General features: G+C 43.0%; 1 protein-coding gene across 1 annotated transcript in view; it reads left to right on the top strand.

Moving 5' to 3' along the window:
- Window positions 1-3,167: 3,167 nt before the first annotated feature.
- The window catches only part of TSPAN15 (tetraspanin 15), an 81,664-nt gene continuing 61,862 nt past the window's right edge, over window positions 3,168-22,969 (top strand). The window contains exon 1 of the mRNA XM_006888994.1: window positions 3,168-3,378. Coding sequence (XP_006889056.1) covers window positions 3,283-3,378 — 96 coding nt within the window. The 5' untranslated portion in view covers window positions 3,168-3,282. The remainder of the gene's footprint in view (window positions 3,379-22,969) is intronic.

Genomic DNA, 22,969 nt, shown 5'->3' with positions numbered 1-22,969 from the left:
CTTCTTCTTCTTCTTCTTCTTCTTTCTCTCTCTCTCTCTCTCTCTCTCTCTCTCTCTCTCTCTCTCTTCTAGGAGGCTTGAAGGACCCCAGATACAAAGGATCTGCCCCAATCCTGCACTCCTGGCTCTTCTTCCTTGGCAATCAGGGAGTCCTTTCCATCCTTGAGATGATTAATTTTAAAGCCCATTACGATGGTAAAATGGACCAATTCCATTATTAGAGATCCATACACACTATTTCCATGACCCCACGTGCATCTTATTTACATTCTCTATTACTAACAAGTTGTTCAGTACCCTTAGTGGGCCATAAGCACTTCATGTGTATGGCCCATCCAGTCATTTGCTGGGATTTACAAAGACTATGGCTAGGGGGGCCATGCAAGTGATTCACTGCACTGTAAGGTGTCATTAGGGAAAATCTGAAAGATGTGAGACAATCATCAAGTTAGGGAGGCTTGAGTGAAAGCCTGAACCAAGGGACAATTGGTTAGATCATGAGGAATAGGGGAGGAAGCTAGCTGTACTCAGGGATGAGGAGGCAAACCCTAGGGAGAGGGGAAAAGGCTAGCATTCCGAGAACCAGGGGCCAAGCTAACCTAGAGGTTGGAGGGAGCTGCTTGCTTCTCTGCTGCCAGGAGAGGGCTGTGAGGCTTGCTCTGCAGAACTGGGTGAGGTCCCTGGATCCCTATGAAGATGTAAGAGGTGGTCCTCCTTAAAGCCAGAAAAGACCATTTTGACAGTCTGGTGATCTGTTTTCTAGACTCAACCTTGCCCTACCTTGTGCCATCCTCACCATCTCTGCCACACTGAAGTGCATTGTCACAGTCATTGGCCTGTCCATCTCGCTGAGGTGACACTGGGAAGATCCTGACCCAAAGTGACCCTCTGTTGGCTTTCCCAGTCTGTGAAGCATAAGGGGAAGAGGCTGCTCATCTTTTTCATCCAGAGAGTGTGGTGGTTTCAAACTGCAGGATACCATAGACCTCCGGTTAGTAGTGCAACAGCCAAGGAGTGTGTCATCAAGCTTTTTGTAAAAATGTGTTCTTAGCCCTCAGTCAACCTTTTGGCAGTAACTTGCAGCAGTTCCTGAGTCTTTTTCCTTCCCCCTTCACAAACACCTTTGCTCACTCTTTCTGTGTGAGGAAACTGTCCTCCTTTTAACCTTCCAGTTAGGGCCTAGACTCCTTCCCCAACCCTAACCTTCCTCTTCCTCCTGGGGGTCCAGGGTTAGGGTCTGAACCTGGCTGGTTCAGTGTGTGTGTGTGTGTGTGTGTGTGAGAGAGAGAGAGAGAGAGAGAGAGAGAGAGTATCTCTGGGTATGTGTGTAAAACCTGAGCTCCTAAGTCTTTTGATTCTGACTTGAACATGACTGTCATTCCTAGAATCACCATCAGGGACCCCACCCAGCACTGGCTAGTGCTCCTGACCTTTGGGCCACAGTTTTTTGGCTGTGTGTGTGTGTGTGTGTGTGTGTGTACACCCTCTAATCTGATTCAACTCTTAAAGGAGGAGATTGCTCCTCCTCCTGCAGAGCATCTTGTGGATTCTAACCACACACCTTCAGGATTGCAGCTCTGCTTCTTGCCACTAGTCCACCAGAGCTCCCTTGGGCTATAGTTTTTAATCATAGATTACTCAAACACAGATTGTTTGGATCCCGAGCCTCAGGATAAGCTAGGTCAGGGAAGTAAGGGAAATAGCAGATGGTAATGGAAAAAGCATAGCAAGCTGGACAATGACTAAGGATGACAGAAGAAGAATCGATGTCTTTGAGTTGTGGTGCTGGAGAAGAGTCTTGAATATACCATGGACTTCCAAGAAAACAAATTGGTCGGTCTTGGAAAGGGTGAAACCAAGTTTCTTCTTGGATGCTAAGATTTTGAAGCTCTGCCTCATTTACTTTGAGCACGTGGCCAGGAGGGATGGGTCTTTGTAGAAGGACATTATGGTTGGAAGGGTGGAGGGACAACGCAGGAGAGGAAGAACCCCGATGAGATGGATTGATATGGGAACTGGGGCAATGGGGTAGGTGTGTTAGAGTCAGTGAGTGAGGCTGGCTCAGGACAGGGTAGGCTTCAGAGCTGTTGTACATAAGGTCGCTGGCAACTCAATGGCACATAACAGCAACAACAAACGGCAATAACAACAGCAATGGGAAAAGACATCATGCTGGGAAAAACAGTCATCCCTAGAGGGCAAGACCCTCAACAAGATGGACTGACACAGTGAGATGACAATAAGGGGCCCAGCATGGCAGAGATTGTGAGGATGGTTTCTATCTGTTGTCAATAGGATCCCTATTGGTAGTAGCTGATCCCACAGGACCTAAATAAAACCAACCAGCCAACAAGGCCCTGGATGTCAAGCACGGAAGACAGACACGACCAACCTCGAGGCTGTATCAGAGAGGACCACCCAGCAAGAGAGAGACTTGGTCACACTCAGCTGTCGGTGTACAGGGACTAGGGAGCCACACGGTCTGGTCTTGTCCTAGGAATGCATGTGGAGGAGGGCTTCCCAGAGGAGGCCCATGGGGGCTGAGCTTGACATCACCAGGACTCAGAGAAAGGGTTTCCCACCCATATTCCCGAGCTCTTTTGGAAGATTTCCAATTGCAGATCTACTACCTGGGAAAACTCCAGACGCCAGTTTTATGGATACCCCTTCTTACCCTCATCTGGGCCCCAGCATCTTCCCAGACGCAGTGGGCCTGCTACCCCGAACCTTCAGGTTGAGCAATGTCACTTACTTGTTTCATCTATATATTCTGCACACTCACTTGCCATTTTGAACACCTTGACCATAACCTTTCTTCATAATATCCTTCCCTTCTTTCCTCACATCCTTCCTTTCTGAAAACAGTGCAAAGCTCCCATTTAAGCAGCAATTTCTGCTTCTCCTGAACTCGCACGCTCACTCGCTCACTCTCTGCCATAGGTCCGCTCTGCGCTGTTAGCACCACTCTTTCCAGAGTGCACCCCAAGCTGGTTTGCAAAGCTCTCACCCCCTCCCCTGGCTTCAAAGCCTACTCTGGGGTTCAGGGCTGCAGCCCCGCCCCCGGCAGTCCCCTCCCAGGGCCTGACGGCCGCTTCGCTCCCATTGGCCACCGGTGCTGGCCGCGCCCCCGCGGGGTAGTGATTGCGGCGCGCGGGTGTCCATCCGGCAGAGAGCGCTGGTGGTGGGGCCGGGGCTGGGCAGACGCCGGTGTGGCCGCGCGCGCGGCGGAGGCACCCAGCTGGGTCCCTGGGAGTCCCGAGCCCCGCGCGGGGATCGCCCACGATGCCCCGTGGGGACTCGGAGCAGGTGCGCTACTGCGCGCGGCTCTCCTACCTCTGGCTCAAGTTCTCGCTCATCACTTACTCCACCGTGTTCTGGGTGAGTTACCGCAGCAGGGCCCGGGGACTTGGGGGTGGGGCACATTCTCTCCGCAGCACCCACACTGAACCCGGGCAGGAGGTGGAGTTGGAACTGGCCCTTCCAGGTGGGCTCGGGGAGCTGACTCCTGACCCTTTGTCCCATTCTGCTTTCGGGACAAGGAGATGAGGCTGCCCAAACCTCGCCTGCGAGGAACTTGAGAGCCCATTGGCGTCTGTGCACCAGGTGGCTCACCTGTGTGCACCTGCAAGGTGGCGTGCGTCCACCGATTGAACAGCCCGCAGTTCCCCGCGCCCGGCGCTCCTATCACGCCTGGGAGGTGCCTGGATTGTGCCTCCCACATCAATCAGTCTGTGCAAAAAGTGGTCGGTCTTAGTGGCCTGTGTCAGGAATCCTGGATTCTGGCTCCTGTCCCCCTTACTTACTGACCAGCTGCCGCTGAACAAGACTTCTTTGCTCTTTGGTTTCCTCGTTGGTGGAGGAAGGATGCTTGGTTGCAGGGGTTCTACCAGATCGAGCCCGCGGAGGTCTCAGGCTGTTGCCAGGTGCTCAGTAACGGTTCACTGCCTCTGGGCTTTATTTAGGTCCTCTTCCGATTTGAGGTAGACAGTAGTAGTGATTGTAATTTGGGTTAGCTTCGAATCCTGCTCCTTCTAGCTGCGAGATTTTGAGGAAGTTACTGAAATCTCTTAAAACTATAGTTTCTTCAGCTGCAAAACGAGGCAATAAATCTATTTAACTCAGGGTGGTTGTGGGGATTAATGAAAGAGTATTTAGTATGAATCAGTGAAGAGATTAAGAAATGTGAGAAAGGCTGGATTAAGGAGAATCTTAAACACTGATACTGTTGGGCTCCTTCCTTTGTGCACACACTACAATGGAAAAGGGTATATTAAATTACACACAACACACACACACACACACACATCGAGCTGAAACAGACTACTAGTTGACCTTCCAATAGATTTTCAGAGGCTGTAAATCTCCTGGGAAGAGATTGCTCATCTTTTTCCTGCGGAGCAACAGGTGGATTCAGACTGTGTGTCTTGGAGTGGGCGGTGCAACACCTTACCACTAAGCCCAGAGAGCTCTCAAATACCAAACATGTATGAGCTATCTGTGATTGTTTTTTAATGCAACTGCATTTTTAGTGGTTGAATGCCAAAATGAATTGCATAGAATCACTATGTAATTCCAATGGGATGGCATGAATTGGATTATAGAATTTCAGAGGATGTGGGGTATTAAGATTTGTGGTATGTACCACATTTCCTGCAAAAAGAATATTCCATATATTTTACAACAAAGAAAATGATCCTGTGAATTTATTTAACTTTCAGTGTAAAAATCTGTTGATTTCCTGTGAAGAAATATTGACTTGTACAGATTTTACTTTAACGAATGCACACTTCACTTCTGTTGTTGTTGTTATTATTATTGTTGTTAAGTGCCATTGAGTTGAGCATGACTCATAGTGACCCTATGAACAAAAGATCTGAACCCTATTCTATAACTATTGTCAATTCTCTAATGTTCATAGAGTTTCCAAAGGCATGTTGTTTAGGGAGTGCATACCAATCCTGCTTCCAAACCTGTCTTAATCTGAGAGCTCTATGAAACCCTGTCTACCCATATGGCATTTGACACACCAGTGGCACAGTGTTCAGTATGACAGCAATCCCAAGTTCTCTCAGTACAGCAAACTGACAGACTAGTGCTGTGTTGTTGTTGTTGTTATGTGCCGTCGAGTCGCCTGCGACTCATAGCGACCCTATGTACAACAGCCCTAAACTCCGCTCTGTCCTGTGCCAATCGCACTGTCTCTGACACTCCCATCCCAATTAACCCAGTCACTGAATCAATCCACCTCATAGAGGGCCATCCTCTCCTGCGCCGTCCCTCCACCCTCCCAAGCATGATGTCCCTCTCCAAGGACTGGTCTCTCCTCACTACATGTTCTTCCCAAATACAATTAACAGGGGGCTGCAGGCCTGAGGACTCAATCAACTTTTAAATATAAAGGCCTGCCCACCAGGTCCTGATTGACATAAACAAGAGGCTTCCTACCCCTACACAACTGATTGTTAGCTAAATCCAGTAAACCCAAAGTTATTTCATAATAAATGCTATAATTATAAATGAATTAATAAAAGGATGTTCTAAAAGAAAATTTAACATTTAGAAATTCCTTATTGTAACAAAATACAGTATTTTATCTTAAAATAAACTTTGCATCTCTAATGTGAAAATTTAAAACGTTTTTGTTCTTTGGGCTTACAGATTCTTCAATAATTTTGTAATATTAAACTGCTGAACAATATCTGTTTTCATGCATAGTAAGAGTAATGAATGAAGCCTTTCTTGAATTATTACTGCACATTGAGGGGGAGTGAGTGTCTTTAGGGATAAAAATGAGCATTGTGTTACATAGTTGTGATCATTAAAGTTAGTAATATGCAAAGTAATTCCAACACTGGGAAAAACACATTGTACTTTTTCTTCTCTTATAGAATCATGACTCATATCTACATGAGTAAAATTTGTCCTTCTTGAATCTGTAAACTTAGTTCTTATGTAAAAATGAAATTGTTGCACTTCTCTATAAAAGTTTGCATTTAACTCATTGGGATAAGCCTGCATTAGTTTCCTGGAGGCCTTCTTGCAATCTTCATCAGGCATAGACAAAGTTAGGTTTATTGTTGTTGTTGTTATGTGCCAGAAGGAAAATCTATTTGAAAGAAATGCATATACTTTTAAGTCCTCCTTTTCATGCAAGATTTGAGTATGTCAATGGTGATTGTAGTACATGGTGATGCAAAATGGATCTTTCTCTTCTTTTTAAAAACTGTGATTTGAAAATAAATTAAAAACCCACTGTGATTTGAATGAAAGTTTATAAAGCAAGTTAATTTTTCCATTCAATCATTCATGCATGTTTTGTTCTGGAACATTAGTTATACTTACAAATGTAATTTCACTTTCGCTACTTCCTTCCTATAAATCTGATTTCCATTAATCTATATTTAACTCTCTAGGGAGTTCTGTTGGCCTTATTGGTAGAGAGTTGCACTGCTGACCCAAAGGTGAGATATTTGAATCTGCCAGCAGGTCCATAGGAGGAAGATGGGTAGTCTTTTCCCATACAAATTACAGTGTCTTAAAATCCCCTGAAGGATGAGCTATGTCAGTTCTGACTCGAAAACAATGAGTGGATTCCTCTTTGTGTCTTCCTTTTCTTTAGTGTTCCTGTGCTTACCATTACCTTACTGTATACTGCCTTTGACAACACTTATCTTTGACACTAAGTAATACTGCTGGAGCACTTCTACCATTAATTGCTTGTTCCTAATGTTTCTGCAACAGTGATTGGCTTGATAATCAGTATTTGACAATATTTGTTTTTGCTACATTTTCTGAATCTTTAAAAGTTCTGTTAATAACCTATTGATGACTGATAGAGCTCTGTTCTTGTCTTTACATTTACTTCTGAGTCATGCATCTGATGAAAATGCTGCAAAATATTATTCCACATAAACAATGTAAATACACCTTCTAGTGTTTGTATTTTGTTGATAATGCTTCAGCTTCTCTTTTGGTATATCCTATTTGTGTATGGTCTTCAGCAAATTCTCAAAAGTATCTAGAAAATCTAAGTTTTGATTCCAGAGCTACACTTGTTGCTACAGAATGCACTTCTCAGCGTGTATTAAAAAAATATAATACTTGATTATTGCTGAAATGTACTTTAAGAACTGCCCATTCATGAGTATAGGCTGCAAAAAAATATGTTGAGTAACTGAACAGTAGGAAAAAAAATCAGCCACTTCTGGGTGATAATCTACTGCACATGGTACAAAAATGGCTTATTGATTATGTTCTAAAATTTTCCATTACATGCCTTTATATAATTCCCTGACGTACTGGCAGCATGTCATAGGACTGGCTTCTGCAGTTAGGAAATTCAATTTTGCAGGCTTAACAGAATAAGTGTAGTACTTGATTTGTAATTTCTTCACCAGGATGACTTTTTAAGATAGTCATTGTGATAAACTGTTTGATAGGTTTCCTATCCATTAGAGACACTTTTTTTTAAAATGCAATGACATATATCAAGTGGACAAAAGTTACAGTACCTTAAGATAAGTTGTCCATTCCTGTCCAGTACTTTAAGGTCTATAAAACATAGCTAAGAAATGAACTGTGAAAAATGAAGATTGCTTAAATCAGTTAGGGAGAGGGATTATGGATTTCCTTTTTTATTTCTTTTTTGATTCATTGCTGTCCTTCAACACTGTCCTTCAGGTGGCTGAGGGAGTTTCCCATTTTCTTTAGACATCATTAGGCACCAAAGCTCCTAGAGGACAACTGGTACATGAATTCTGCCATTGTGCATTGACTTTTGTTAGCACTGACATGACTTGGGTCCCTTAGAACGTAAAGGTCCATTCATATGCATTTTTGTAACAAGTCTTACGTGGGGTAGAGCGTGCTTTGAGCATTTAGACCCACATTCTATTTTAAGGCTATATATCTGGTTTTCATAAATTATCTCAGCCTATGGTGTTGCTCAGAGGAAGCTCTGGTGACCTAGTAGTCAGGAGCTGTGCTGCCAACCAGAAGGCACATGGTTTGAATCCACCGGGGGTTCCATGGGTGAAAGATGGGTTATCTCCTCCCATGAGACACACTGCCTCTGAAAACCTGCTGGAGGGTCAGCTATGGACTGATTCCAACTCAAAAGTACATAACAGCAATGTAGTGTTGCTTAAAAGATGATCCCTTTAGAGAAGCTGCGGTATATTCACACAATGGAATATTATGCTGCATTGAAAAATAAGGAACTTATGCAATTTTATTCAAAGTGGGTGACTCTGGAGGACATTATGCTGAGTGAAGTATCTCAGTCACAAAAGGACAAATACTGCATGGTGCCACTGTTGTAAAACAGAACTGACTTCGGGGCTAGGGGGAGACTGAGAAAGACGGGCTCAGTAATGTATACTGCACTGAAACAGATGAGGGAGAAAACTGTTTAAAAGGGATATGTAATTAGGTATTTTTGTCATGACAGGAGACCAGAGTGAAGGCCACATAGTGGAATGGACCTGGGGGGAGGGTTTGTAAAACAATGAAAGAATTTTTCTTTTACTTTTCCAAAAGGGTAGAATACTAGGGGGGAGGGTTGGGAGGGGAGAAAAGTGCAACAATGAATGAATGGAAATCCAAAGCCTCTGTAAATTTTTACTGAAATTAATAATAAATTTAAATAAAATTTTAAAAAAAGAAAAAAAAAAGAGGATTGGGCAGGCACACATGCACAGAAACTCATACGGTGGAAGCATGTGCAGATCCTCGAGGGGCCTGGGGTGGGGGTCATGCACACAGACACACGTTGTAGCAGGGGGGATGGAGTAAAATTTGAATTGAATAAAAAAAAAAGCTGATCCCTTCTTCTGGAACTATGAATCTTAACATAATACTTAGCTGATCTACATGAGAAAGATTAGGAGTGGAAACCACAGACAGTTCGAAATACTGAGCTAAACTTATTTTGTTGAAAACAGTTGATCAAATTCTGTCACTTATTTAATTTATTAATTCTTCAAATGTTATAGACATTATATATATATATGAGTTGTCCTTTCTTGTTTGACCATATTTTTGAGATGTGACCTACTTAAAATGGGTCAACCTGAACAAGTTCAAGTAAACCTAAGAAATTTCCATTTTACGGGGAACAAAAACACTTCATTTCTTCCTCAGAAGTATACTTCACATTCAGTGACTGCTATGGTTGCAAAATAGCTCTTCAATACTGACATTCTCCATTAATTTGTGTTTCCAGCCATAAATTAAGCCAAAACCATGTTTTCGGTTTAAATATATTCTCTGTGAATTGAATTGTTTCATGGTTACATATTCAACTTGTATCAATAGCTAAATCCAGCTGTAGCAAATCAAGAATGAGATTACTTAGAACTGAATAGTTTATACACAAAACAATATATTGAGTGAATTGATGAAGAATAAAATATTCACTCTCATTATTTTCACCATTCGTCTCATATCCTAGGGATATAGTCTCACAATAGGACCTTGGTTTTTTAACCATCAAGAACATTTCAATAATAATTTTCAGATGATCCACTGTGATGGTGATAATTACTTGGCTCACTTTTGAGAAAATAATTTACGTCATTGAAAGTAAAATTATTCCACAAAGCATCACCTGTATTTCTATTCTTTATGGGATCTGTAGTTATGACAAATTTGAAAACCTATAATGGTTTCACTTTCTACAGATTATTGTTTTTTACTTGCAGCAATAAATGGAGCAAAATTTGTTCTAAATTCTATTATATTTTTATTGCTGTTATGAATTTCAGCATTAGCTGTACTAGTGCAATGACTCTCAGTCATTAAATGTGCATATTCAATAAGAGAAGTCTCTTCTGATTCGTTAGGTTTTCAGAAAGGACATTAATTTTGTAGTTGCTTTTAGAGATTTAGAAATCCTTCCTTTTCATAGCCTGTTTTATTTTTACCTATATATAAAACTATGCTACTTTTAAAACTTTTGGCTCTACTAAAAAATTGGAAGCAGGAGTGGCATGCACTTCCTAAACAATATGCCTCCTGAAACTCTGTGGACTTTGATACATGTCGATAGTTGTAGAGGGGCATCAAGGCCTTTTGTTCATAGGGTCGCTATGAGTTGTGTTTGACTTGAAGGCAATCAACAATAACAACAACAACAACTACTTACTACTACTATTACTACTAATAAAGCAAACAAATTTGAACAAATGAGAAGAAATAACATTTGTAAAAATTTACACTCAAATTTAGATGTTAGGACAAACATATTTTAAAATCAATAAGCTAAAATCAGTCAATTGGAACATCTAATTTTGTTCTTTAGGTCTGAGAGAGTTGAAAGAAATAGCACGTACCTGGCCATTGTACATAATTTCATTTGCTTGTGCCACAATGTTTGTTAATGAACCCTTCACAGACCACTGTTTCATCTTGAGATGAAAATGTGCATATACTTAAAAATGTGCATAGTCATTTTCCATCCCTTGATGCCGTGTCTTTACAGACCACTGGACTATTGCTGATACCTGATGGAGTGAGAGTGGTTACAAAGATTAGTATACAAATACAAGGGGTTCAATCTGAAGACATATTCTGGTTCAGTTTGTACAGGATCAGATAGGCCATGGGTCATGTGCTTATCATACAGTGGGCACGTTCTCATGAGGATGATAAGAGAGAACAGAATTTTAGGTTATATCCAATTGTTCTAGGATATGATTGTTACCATGTACAGAATTTATAAAAAAAATATATCAGTGATTTCATTGAGTTTCATTCCTGCTAGATCCTTTCCATGGTCATTCTGGCTTTCGCTTGTTTCATATCTGCTGCATCACTGTGGGTCTTTGCTGGTGCCCTGATTTGTGGGTGCCCCAAGCATGTGCCCACCTTGCTTTTTGGGTAAGGTATCCCTGAGTGTGGGCCGTTGTTACTGTTGTCAGCAAGGAAGTTGTACCCTGTGTAAGTCTGAAGTATAAGCAACACCAAGACACTGGGTTTATTTATAGGAATTCAGACTGGAAAAGTCTTCACCTAGAAATGGGGGCATCTTTCCACATACCAGTTTTAGCCCTGCTAGATGGGAAGGTCTGCAGTTAGAAACCTCTCTAAAGTACTGAAGAACAAAGACGTCAATCTGGAGACTAAGATGCACCTGATACATGGCATGGTCTTTGCAATTAGTTGCTATGCATCAGAGAGTTGGACAATGACTAGGGATGACAGAAGGAGAATTGATACCTTTGAGCTTTGGTGTTGGAGAAGAGTATTGAATATACCATGGACTGCTAAGAGAATGAACAGGTTTGACCTAGAGAGGGTTAAACCAGGCTGCTCCTTGGAGGCAAGGATTCTGAAGCTCCATCTGACATACTTTGGACATGTTGCAAGGAGGGACCAGTCCTTGGAGAGGGATGTCATACTTGGGAGGATGGAGGGACAGAGCAGGAGAGGAAGACCCTTGATGAGATGGATTGTTTCCGTGACTAGGGTAATGGGGGTAGGCGTGTCAGAGACAATGAGATTGGCACAGGATAGGGCATGGTTTAGGGCCTCTACATAGGGTCTCTATGAATCACAGGCAACTTGAGAGCACATAACAACAACACAAGTCTAGAAAAGTCCCCTGCCCCTAGTCAATCACAGGGCAGACTTGCCAGGGGACCTGAGGCTTGATGCTCGTCAGGGTTAGTGACATCATTCCCAGCTGTTCCTGTCATCTGCTTTCCTGATCTCCTCCTCACACTCCTCTCTGACCCCCTTGTTCTACTTATTCTACTAGCAGGAGCTGCCAATCTGCCATCAAAACCTAACTTCCCATGTAGCCCATCTGGTGAGTGTGATGCACCTGGTGGGCAGGAAATTCAAGTTCTTATTCTTAGCTACTGACTCACTGGGAAATCTTAGACAAGTCATTTCCCTGTTCTGGGCTTTAGAGGTCTTAACAGAGTTACTCAAGACTAACCACCTTGAAAAGTCTGAGCCCAGCTCTAGTCCAGTTCTCCAAGTAATGTGAAAGAGAGATGAGTATTGGGAGCAGGGCAGAGAAGGGAAATGATGCAAGAACTGGTGTTGGAAGTTCCATGGAGGGATTGAGATGGGGCGATTGGAGCCATAATCCAGTGGTTCCTACCCCAAGCCTGCATCCTATCAATTGGACTGTTAAGAAAACCCACCACCATCGAAAAAATCCTCCTAAACTACTGGTGCTAAATCCTAAAAAGTACTGGTGCTTGCTCTCACTCACCTTTAGAGGATTTAGTATCAGTTGCTCTGGAATGGATCCCTGGGACTGTACCTATACACGCTCCCAGGTGATTTTAGTGTGCAGTGGGGTTGAGAGCAACTGGACTAGATGAACATGGTGGCAGATGAACATCGATTTAATTCTGATTCTGGCATTTTCTGCTTGTCTAGTTTTAGTCAAGGTTGATGAATGGGATTGTGGGAAGACTAAGGAAGACCAGGGGTCAGAAGGTGGTGGTTATGTTTCTGGCTTTACGCCTTCCTCTCGTGTGTTCATGGACCCGTCTCTTCTTGAAGGTATATTTTCTCAATCTATAACCGTATCGCTTACACCCTGCCTTGTCTATTTCATTTGATTGTTTTCATGGTTAGTGATTTGGGGAGCTGACATTGGGTGTATCAAGCAGAGTTCCATATGAAAGAAAGTAGAATTGGCATTTTTAAGGCCTTATCCTGTCACTGCCCTCTTCAGCCCCCAGAGAAGCCCACCCTTTGCTTCATACTTTCCATCTCTCAGAACAGGGAGGAACTCAGAACCTGTACCTTCCCTCCACCCAATTGAGTTGCATTAGCAAAGCCTTGACTTCCATTCCTTGAAAAGATTTTGCCTTAAAAGTCTCCCCACTCAGACCAAGAACTCAGGGACCTGCTAACTCAGCCAGGGCAGAGCTAAGTGCTAGAGCCGGACTGTAGGGCAGAGGCCTAGTGTAAGTAATTTGTCCTAAGCCGGGTTTGCTGCTAATTGGAAACCATTTACAGGAAAGCACATTTTCTGTGGTGCCATCTCTCGGGAGGAGGAATGAGGCCAAGGGTTGCTTACTTTCTAAGCTCAGAGTGCTAACACTTTATGTCAATTTTCTTGTCTGGAAGTGGTCATAAATTTTACCACAACTACCATCTTTTGTAAGACTTTATTTTTTTAAAGAGTATATTATTGTGTTTTGGGTGAAGATTTACTCAGCAGTTTACAGTTTTTACACAAGTTGTTCAGAGACACTGGTTATATTCTTCACAATATGTGAACATTCACATTTCTGTCCTGTTTCCTTTCATTTCGTTCCTTTGTCTCCTTATAGCCTCACTTTTGTTTCAATTCATTGTTTACTGTGTGGCCTCATATAGGTAATGCTTAAAGTACAATTCTTATGGGTGATACTATTTTTTGAACCAGTTTAGCGACAGGGGTTAGTGTGGGTGAAGATATAAAGTATGTAAGGGCAGATCTTCGTCTCAGAGGTCTTTCTCTCAGCCAGTCCAGCAGGATTTTTTTGGTGTGTGTGAGGTAGAGCAGCAATTCTAGTTCCCAATTTTCTTGCCTAGTGGCAAGAAGCTGCATTGTAATCCCGAAGGCACGTGTTTCGAAGCCACCAACTGCTCTACGGAAGAAGGATGGACAGTCTCCTCCCGTATGATTAACTGCCTCTGAAAACTCGCTGGAGGGTCAGCTGTGGTTTGGTTCTGACTCTACGGTACACAACAAACAACAGTTAAAAATGGTCCATCTTGGTAGCTGGGCATCATCTAGTTCTTCTAGTCTCAGGGTAGATGAGGTCATAGTTGGTTGAGACTATTTGCAGACTTTTTTCTTCTTTGAGTTTTTGGTTCCTGTTTTCCCTTTACTCTGGATGAGAATACTTGTTTTGGGGGAGCTGCTCTTAAACTTGTAGACCTCAGATACTACCCATCAAGCTAGCATGTAGATTATAATTTACAAACCATGTTGTGCTAGTCTGAGTGAGATGTCTGAAGAGACAATAATCTGGAGCAGAAGGTATTGCAGAGTGGACGAGGGAAGGGGAAGAGAAGGCGAGGGCAAAATGTGCAATAATGGATGAATGAAAACCCAACCTTTCTGTGAACTGTGTTAAAATAATAATAATTAAAATAAGAGACAATAGTACAATCTCACAACCAGATATCCCAAAGAATTAAGAACTGTGACACAAACTGACACACACCCATGTTTATTGCAACAACATATATAACAGCAAAGAGTTGAAAACCACCCAAATGTTCATTAACAGACAAATGACTAAATAAACTAGTACATTCACACAATGGAGTATTAAGCATCACTAAAACAATCAAGGATTCAAATACTACAAAAGACATGCATGAATCTGGAGCAAATTATATTGAGTGACGTCAGTCATAAAAGGATAGTTTTGGTATATTGTTATTGTTGTATACGGTCGAGTTGGAAACTAAGCACAGCTGACCCTGTAGCAGGTTTTTGGAGGCAGTAAATCTCATGGGAGGAGACTGTCCATCTTTCTCCCATGGAGCAGCTGGTAGATTCAAACCATATACCTTTGGTCTTGGCAGCACAATTCCTTACCACTAAGGCACCAAAGCTTCCTGATTCTAGTGTGTTGTTGTTAAGTGCCATCGAGTAGGTGACTCATAGAGACCCTATGAACGAAAGTCCTCGACACTTGCGTGCGTGACTTTCATCCTTTCTCCAGGTTCATAGGGTTTCTGGAGGCAAGCTATTTACGGAAGTGGATGCCACTCCTGCTTCCAACCTTGTTTTAATTGGGGGGTGCCACCAAACACTGTCCACCATGGGTAACCTTTCTCACATTTGACTAATCAGTGTCAAGGTGTTAGGCTTCACAGCAACCACAAGTCACCTCTGTACAGCAAGTGGACACACTAGGGCTATACAATGCTAAGGAAAAGTGTATACACAGAATACATCTTAGAGGGTTAATAGAGATGAGAAGGGAGGAAGAGGGAAGTAAAAATTAGTAAATAGATAAGTTGGGTGAAAGAAAAGGCAATGACAAGAATGTTTGGTTAGTGATTGTAGTAAATAAGTTATATTAGTCAATCGTAATTAAAATTATAAAACAGTATCTATAAATGATTACATGAAAAACTACCTAATTTCACTCAAATTTAAAAAGAGACTATGCTACGGATCTCTTAAATCCTACCAGGTATTTGTTTATGTCTGAGAAGCACCCAGAACTGTATATCCTATGTGCTTTATTGTATGCACAAGCGTAAGTGCATATTGTCACATAAATGCATATACATATGCTACCTGTGTATATTCACACATACATAAATACCTACTCACATAAAGACTTCTGATGGTGTAAGTTATTACATGTTGGGCTGCTGACCAAAAGGCTGGCAGTTCAAATCCAGCTGTTACTATACAGGAGACAGATGGGATGACTCCTCCCACAAAGATTTACAAACTTGGAAACCCCGTAGCAGTTCTGCCTTTAGGTTTTTGAGGAATTTCTAGACTATTTTACACAACACTGGGCCATTTTGTTTTCCATCAGAGGTGGGGGAGAGCTCTTCACGTGTTCTCCAGTACTTACTATTTTCTGTTTATTTTTCTTTTAAAACCTTGACTTATCTTAAAGTGCCTCTATAATACTTTAAAAATTATCATTGAACAGGAAATGTATGGACATGGCATGAAGTTTGAAAGTACAAAAGGGTAGTCTAGTAATTAGTCCTCTCCTCTCCCCTGGTCTCCCCTGTACAAAGGGGCCCCCTTAAGCGTTTCGTGTACCTCTTTGCTGAGACAGCCTGTGCATGTCCTAGACACAAACATGTGCATATATTTTATCCCAAAGAACCCTTCTGGTGTAGTTGGTTAAGGGCAAACAAGTTAATTAAGTAAGTGCTTGTCTGCTAACCAAAAAAAATTGGTGGTTCAAATCCACCTGCAGCACCATAGGGGAAAAATTCATGTTCTTTGCTGCTGTAAAGATTATAGGAAATCACTAAGACTTATAGTCGACTCCATGGCATATAACAACAACCATATGAGGCAGTTCTACTCTGTCGGCTCTCTGAGAACTGGAATTGATTTGATAGCACACAATAAATCCCCTTCCCATAAGGGAGAATATTGTACATAATTTAGCCCCTTACATTTCTACTTACATTTAAATCCATATAAATTGTGGCTATCTGCCAGAGGCTACCTTGTTCTGTTTAACAACCACGTAGACATCCTTGTAGGCAATGCCACAATTTGTTTAATCAGCTCCTAGCTGAATGTGTAGGCTGTTTCCATTTTTTTGTTTGTTTGTTTTTGTTACTGAGTACAGTGCTTGCTGTACTGAATATCTTTGCATGCCATTTTACCCATAGTATAGAAAGACCCTCACCCAGGTGGATTGACATGGTGATTGCTGCAACAGGCTGTAGAGTGTCAGGAAGTGTGAGGATAGCACAGGCAGGCTAGAACAGGGTTCAGGTCTATTTTTCATAGGGCTCGTAATGGACTCGACGACACCTAACAACAGCAACAACATAGCAGGTTATATTTTAGGCTGCTAACTGAAAAATCCAGAGAGAGAGAGATAGCTGGCCGAGTGGACAGAAAGCGATTCTACCAAGCCAAAGATGGGTGACTTTTAATCCGCGGCCCTTGGGCCTGTCTCTCATTGTTTTTGTTCAGACATTCCTCTAGCTCGTATAGCCCTGGTGTACAAGTTGCCGTACAGCGGTCACTTGTGGTTGCTGTGAGACTGAACACTGTGACACTGATGTGTCAAATGCGTTAATGGCTGGTTACCCAATGCGGACAGAGAGTGGGGCGGAGCTCCCTGATTAAAACAAGCTTGGAAGCAGGAGTGGCATCCACTTCCATAATAGCTTGCCTCCGGAAACCCTATGAACCTGGAGAGAGGATGAAAGGCACCCAAGTGTTGAGGACTCTCCTTCATAGGGTCGCTATGAGTCGCCTGTGACTTGATGGCACTTAACAACAACAACTGAAAAATCACCAGTTCAGATCTACCTGCTCCAGTTTCTTCTCTGGAGAAAGATGAGATAGCCTGTTCCTAGTTAGATTGACAGCTTCAGAAATCCTACAGAGAATTGTTATTAGTTGGAATTGGCTTGAGGGCAGTGATTTTTTAGTGGGTGGGCGTGTTTATAGGGTAATGTCTGGAAGAAATGACTTTAAAGGGTTAATTGGGTTAATGGACATGTAAATATTTACTGTTGTTGTTAAGTGCCTGTCAAGTCAAGGATGACTGTTAGGGACCCTAGGAACCACAGATGGGAACCTCCCCTATCCTGTCCATCCTCACAGTCTCTGCCATCTCAAGGCCACTGTCACCGTCACTTTGTCTATCTGCCTCATTGAAAGTCGTCTTCGCTTTTCTCTACCTTTCCTAGTAAGATGTCTTTTTCCAACGACGTATTTTGATAACCTAGTATGTGGGGTGAAGTTCCACTCTCCTTACCTCTGAGGAGCACTCTGGTTTCACTTCCTTAAAGACAATTTGGTTGGATTTTTTTTTTTTTCAGTTCATGCGATAGTCGGTCCTCTTCTCCAATACAGCCATTCAAAGGTGTTGAATCTTTCTGGTCTTCATTATTCACAGAAATGTGCACATCACAAGTGTCCACAGCTGGATTTATTTTCACCAAGTGAACACATCTTCAAAATCAGCGTCCACATCAACCAACAGAAAGGTTAGCAGTGCCTGGAAGCTTTCCTTAGGCTCTCTGACTCCCTGTTCAGCCACTGCCTTGTCTCACCAGTATAGTCCCTGTTGTAACACAGTATAGGATTGCTCAGTCTGTTTTGTATGTATGCTTGTTTTAAATTTTTACGCATGTTGCTAAATTGCTTTAAATAGAGGGTGTACCAATTGTTATGTTATTTGAGTAATATATTTCTTTAAACAGACTCACTTTTAAAACAGTTTTAAAAGGAGGCATTATGCCACTACCTATTATCAACGGGGTGTTAACCATGGATAACCCTTATCATTTATAACATGTAGAAGTTAGTAAACACATTAAAGGGAAAAGAAAACAATGCTTCTAAATGCTAATAAGCACTTGTTGCTTGCTGAAGGCTGTGACCTTGAGGTCAATCCTTCTTTGTTAAAAAGAAAGTGTGTTAAGATGTTAAGACAAACTGGTACACCAATTGCAGTTTGCTTCTTAATGTGAAAGACTGAGAGGGGATTGAACAAGTAATACTGTTCTCAGTCTGCAAGTCACTTTTGACGTGTTGTTACTGTTAAGTGCTGGGAAGTCAGTTCCAACCCATCAAGACTTTATGTACAACAGAAGCCCAGCCCTTCACACTCCTCCCCATCATTGCTGTATCTGGACGAATAGCTGTAACCACCATGTCGGTCCATCTCATTGAGGGTCTTGCTCTTTTCTCTGACCCCCTACTTTTCCAGACATAATATTTTTCTCCAAGACTTGATCCCTTCAGATAACATGTCAAAAAGTGTGCGAAATGAAATCTCATTTACCCTTCTAAGGAGAATTCTGACTGTATTTTCTCCAAGACCAGTTAATTTTTCCACCAGCCCATGGTATCTTCTTCACCAACATCATGATTAAAACAATCAGTTATTCTTTAATCTTCTGTATTCATTGTCCAGCTTTTGCATACATATAAAGTGATTGAAAAAGTGGCTTGGATCAGGAACACCTCAGTCCTCAAAGTGACAGCATTGCTTTTGAACAGTTTAAAGACGTCTTTTGCAGCGGATTTGCCCAATGTCATCAGAAAAACTCAACTCAAATCCATTGCCTTTGGAACCAACTCATAGCTGACCCTTTGGTGAATTTCTTCTTAATATTATCCAGCTTCTCAGATTACTTGCTCAGCATATGGAGTGAGTAAGTGTGGTGAAAAGATCCAACCCCGACACGCATCAGGCAGTGTGTCCTTGTTCTGTTCGAAGGACTGCTTCTTGGTTCATGCACAGGTTTTGCCTCAGTGTTCTGGAATTCCCTTTCTTTGAGATGTTCCCCACAGTTTGTTTTGATCCACATAGTCAAATGTTTTTAACCACCTAGAACTACTAAAAATGGTCTCCTATGGAGACCTTCTTCTGGCCTCTCCCACGCTTGGGGACTTTCTTGCTTCCAAAGAGGATCTGTTTCAGGGTCACTCAGCAGTGCTGGGCAGAGCCCCCAGTCTCCACGTTCCCAGCCCAGCACTTGTTCCAGTGCGTCAGTCAGATGTCTCCATTATAAATGAGCTCACTCAGAGGCACTTGGCAAACAGGGTGAATCATTCTGACACATGCACCCTCAGCCTACTGGGGACACACTACTAATTTTAGCATAGACTACAGGGGATCCTGAAGATCTGGTTACGTGACTGTGTTCCCTGGTGTACTGTGGGCTCTGGAGTGCAAGAGTGTCGCCTCTGAATACTGAGCACCCTGTAGGTGGTCAGGGAAGTCTGGCTACATTGTGGGGGCCCCGTCCCAGTCTGCACATCATAGTTGGGACTTTGAGACAAGGGTACCTGGGGCAGAGACCTCGTTAATTATGTAGCCAGCAGTTGGTCAAACTTGCTGAGGCCTCTAAATTTACAAAGTGGGCTTGGGCTGCTCATTAAGCCCTGGCTTTCTAGAAAGCAGTAAGCCCATTACTCTGACAATAGGTCAGGTTTCCCAGGTGGGAAAGGATGCCAGGGCTCCGGAGGTGGTGGAGGCAATAACTATCATAGGCAGTTACTTTTCCCCAGTCTATTTCCCTAAAGATTGGCCAGTTTTCATATTCTGATCTGTGATTCCTCATATTTCTGTCAAGTGGAATGATTTAAGAGAGTTTATCTAGATCAGATCGCAACTCTAGCATTTAGGGCTTTGTGTGACTTAAGCATTTAACTCCCATGAGCCTCCATTGTCTTATCTGCGAGATGTAGCCTATCAGTACCTACTGTTTGCTGAGAAAATGAAGCAGACGTGGAGTTTAAGAAAAGTTTGGAGCAGTATTTGACTCACAGTCAGCACCATGCCAACCACCTAAGGGCTTTCTGGTCTTCTGTCTTTGTTTTTCGAGGCGTTCAGCAGCTACACACAGACTTAGAAGACGGCCACGAGTGCAATCTTTCTGACAGGCTGAGATCAGGACGCAGGCTGCCTGACTCCAGTTTCCTCGCTGCATTCCCGTGACCTTTACCCTCCTCGTCTGCCATCTCCCTTCCTCCTTGGTGTTGGCGAGGGGCAGCCTTTTCTGAAGGGATCCAGATACCTGCTCTCCTAGCAAAGCATTAGATGAAATTAGATGGAAAAGCAAGTTTAGATGAAAAAGAATTCCGTTTCTAGCAGAATTTTTTTTAACTTTTGAAAGAGCTTTATTGTGTTGTGAATATAATATGTTCACGTAGTGTTGGGTTGCCCCCCCCAAAAAAAAATCAAGTTATTCAAGAAAGTGTAGTGAGGCCAAAACCATAATCTTTGATTCTGCCACTGGGAGAAAAACCACTGGTGCAGTTGATGGACATCCATTTGCATATCTTGTTATACATGTATATACATGTCATTTTATTTCCTGTTTTGGAGATGGGGAGAGGTTGTGCTTGATTAGTCAAGCAGGTCCCTTTCCTCTTGCTCTAGAAAGTAGTAAAACTCAGCCTGAAAGTTGGACAGTGTTCAGACAGGAGAACTGGTCAACCATATCTAATGGGCTGTCAGAGCCGATCAGCACCTCATTTTGATGGGGCCACGCTTCAGGCACAGAAAGGTCTTTCCCTCCCAAGTCCCCATGAGGCCTTTAAAGTCCAGAGAATCAGGACAGTAGCCACAGAAAGACACTGGAGAGCCTTCTAACACCCTGATTCGTAGACAAGCAAACAGAATTCCCAAGAAAAGCTTTTCTCTTCCGCCTCCACCTTTTGCCGTAGCCTCTTCTTGCCAGTATGGGATTGTGTAAGCCGAGCTGCAGATCTGCATTCATTCAGCCTCACCACCTTTGGTTGACTTGTTTCTGGTGGAGCAGGAACAAAGACCTGCCTTCCCACCAGCCTTCCCCACCCTTGCCTCTTCTCTCTGGGTGACTCACGGTGCCAGCCTGGGGTGGGGCACAGAGGTGGGGGTGTGGTAAAGCTGATAAGGAAGGGGCTGATAATGACATTTCTGTGCCAGCCGGTTCCAGTACAGGGGAGAGCTGTATTCTAGGGACAAGGGGAGCTGAAAAGAAAAGCCTTTCCCAAAAGGAACGCAGCCCGCAGTTCTCTCTGGGGAGAGGATGGTTCATTTATGCATTCAACGGCAAATAGTTATTTGCTGACTGCTGTGAGCTGGGCACAGTGCTGGGACTAGGACTGGGAAACAATGAGGGATGAGACAGACAGCGTGGGCTTTGGGGAAGAGAGGCAAAGCAGGAAACAAATATAGTGTGTTGAAGGGGAAATAAAGGAGGAGATTAACTGTGTTGGGGAGTAGGTGGGGAGGAATAGAATCCTAGTCTAGATGGTCAAGGAAGGCCTTTCTGGACAGTTGTGTTTTCTGTGGAGGCTTTAAGAGTTAGAAGGAGGATGCCGTGGAAATACGCTTAGAAAGAATATGCTGGACAGAGAGATCAAAGTAAGTGCAAAGGCCCTGTGTAGGCAGCAGGGCTCGTGCAGAGTGGGAAAGCCAGAGAAAGGTCAAGGGGAGGGCCATGGGTTTGGCCACGTGTGGAGTTTGGGTTTAAGTGGCTGAGACTCAAACTCAAACTTGTCTGGTTGGAACTGACTCATAGCTCACCCTCCAAGGCCTTTACAAAGCTATAAATCCCACAGAAAGAGATTGCCTATCCTTCTCCCATGGAGCATTTGGTGACTTAACTGTCAGGACCTGGTGGCAGTGCCACCAGGAGACCCCAGTCCAGTGCTGACTCTACTGTGTGGCTAGGTGACCCTGAGGAGATCTCAGGAACTTCTCTGAGACCTCCAGCCCTCTCCCATTTTCCTTCTCCTAATTGCTCCGGACAGAAGGGTGTATGCCAGGAATGTGTCCTATCTCCATACGTTTTCAATCTGTATATAGAACAGATTATCTAAGGAGGCTGGGCTCTGTGAGGATAAATGTGGCATCAGGATTAGAGGAAGACTCATCAACAATCTGCCTTATGCAGGTAACACAACCCTGCTTGCTGCAGCTGAGGAAGACCTGAAGAACTTGCTGCAGAAGGTTGAGGACTATAGTCTTCAATACGGATTGAAGCTCAACATCAAGAAAACAAAGATTCTCACCACTGGGCTGATTGGCAACATCATGATAGATGGTGAAGTGATTGAGACTGTTGACAGCCTTAATTTGCTTGGCTCCATAATCAACACTCTTGGTACTAGCAGTCAGGAAATCAAAGATGAATTACACTGGGAAAGTTTGCAGTCAGAGACCTCTCCAAAGTACTGAAGATCAACAATATCATTATGGAGACTAAGATGTGCCTGATCCAGGCCATAGTCTTTGCAATTACTTGCTATGCATCAGAAAGCAGGACAATGACTAAAGATGATAGAAGAAAAATGGATGCCTTTGAGCTGTGGTGCTGGAGAAGAGTGTTGAATATACATGGACTGCTAGGAGAACAAACAAGTCCATCCTAGAGAGGGTGAGACTAGGTGAGAATTGGAGGCAAGGCTTCTGAAGCTGCTTGGGAGGGTAAAGGGACAGCTCAAGAGATGGATTGATTCAGTGACTGGGGTAATGAAGGTAGATGTGTCAGAGACAATAAGATTGGCACAGAATAGAGCAGGGTTTAGGGCTGCAAGGAAGAATTCAAGATACTAAAGAGCTGAACAGAAGATTCCAAAAGGCAGCTTGGAATGACAAAGCAAAATACTACAATGAAATGTGTGCAAGGAGCTAGAGTCAGAAAATCAAAAGGGCCGGACTCGCTCAGCATTTCTTAAGCTCAAGGAACTGAAGAACAAATTCAAACCTACAGTTGCTATAATCAAGGATGCTTTCGGCAGAATGTTAAATGATCCAGGAAGTATTAAAAGAAGATG

The sequence above is a fragment of the Elephantulus edwardii genome, unplaced genomic scaffold, assembly GCF_000299155.1.
Source record: "Elephantulus edwardii isolate Elephantulus edwardi_28Jun2011 unplaced genomic scaffold, EleEdw1.0 scaffold00074, whole genome shotgun sequence".
Lineage (NCBI taxonomy): Eukaryota > Metazoa > Chordata > Mammalia > Macroscelidea > Macroscelididae > Elephantulus > Elephantulus edwardii.
Note: the sequence above shows the minus strand (reverse complement) of the source record. Positions and strands in the feature narration are given on the sequence as shown.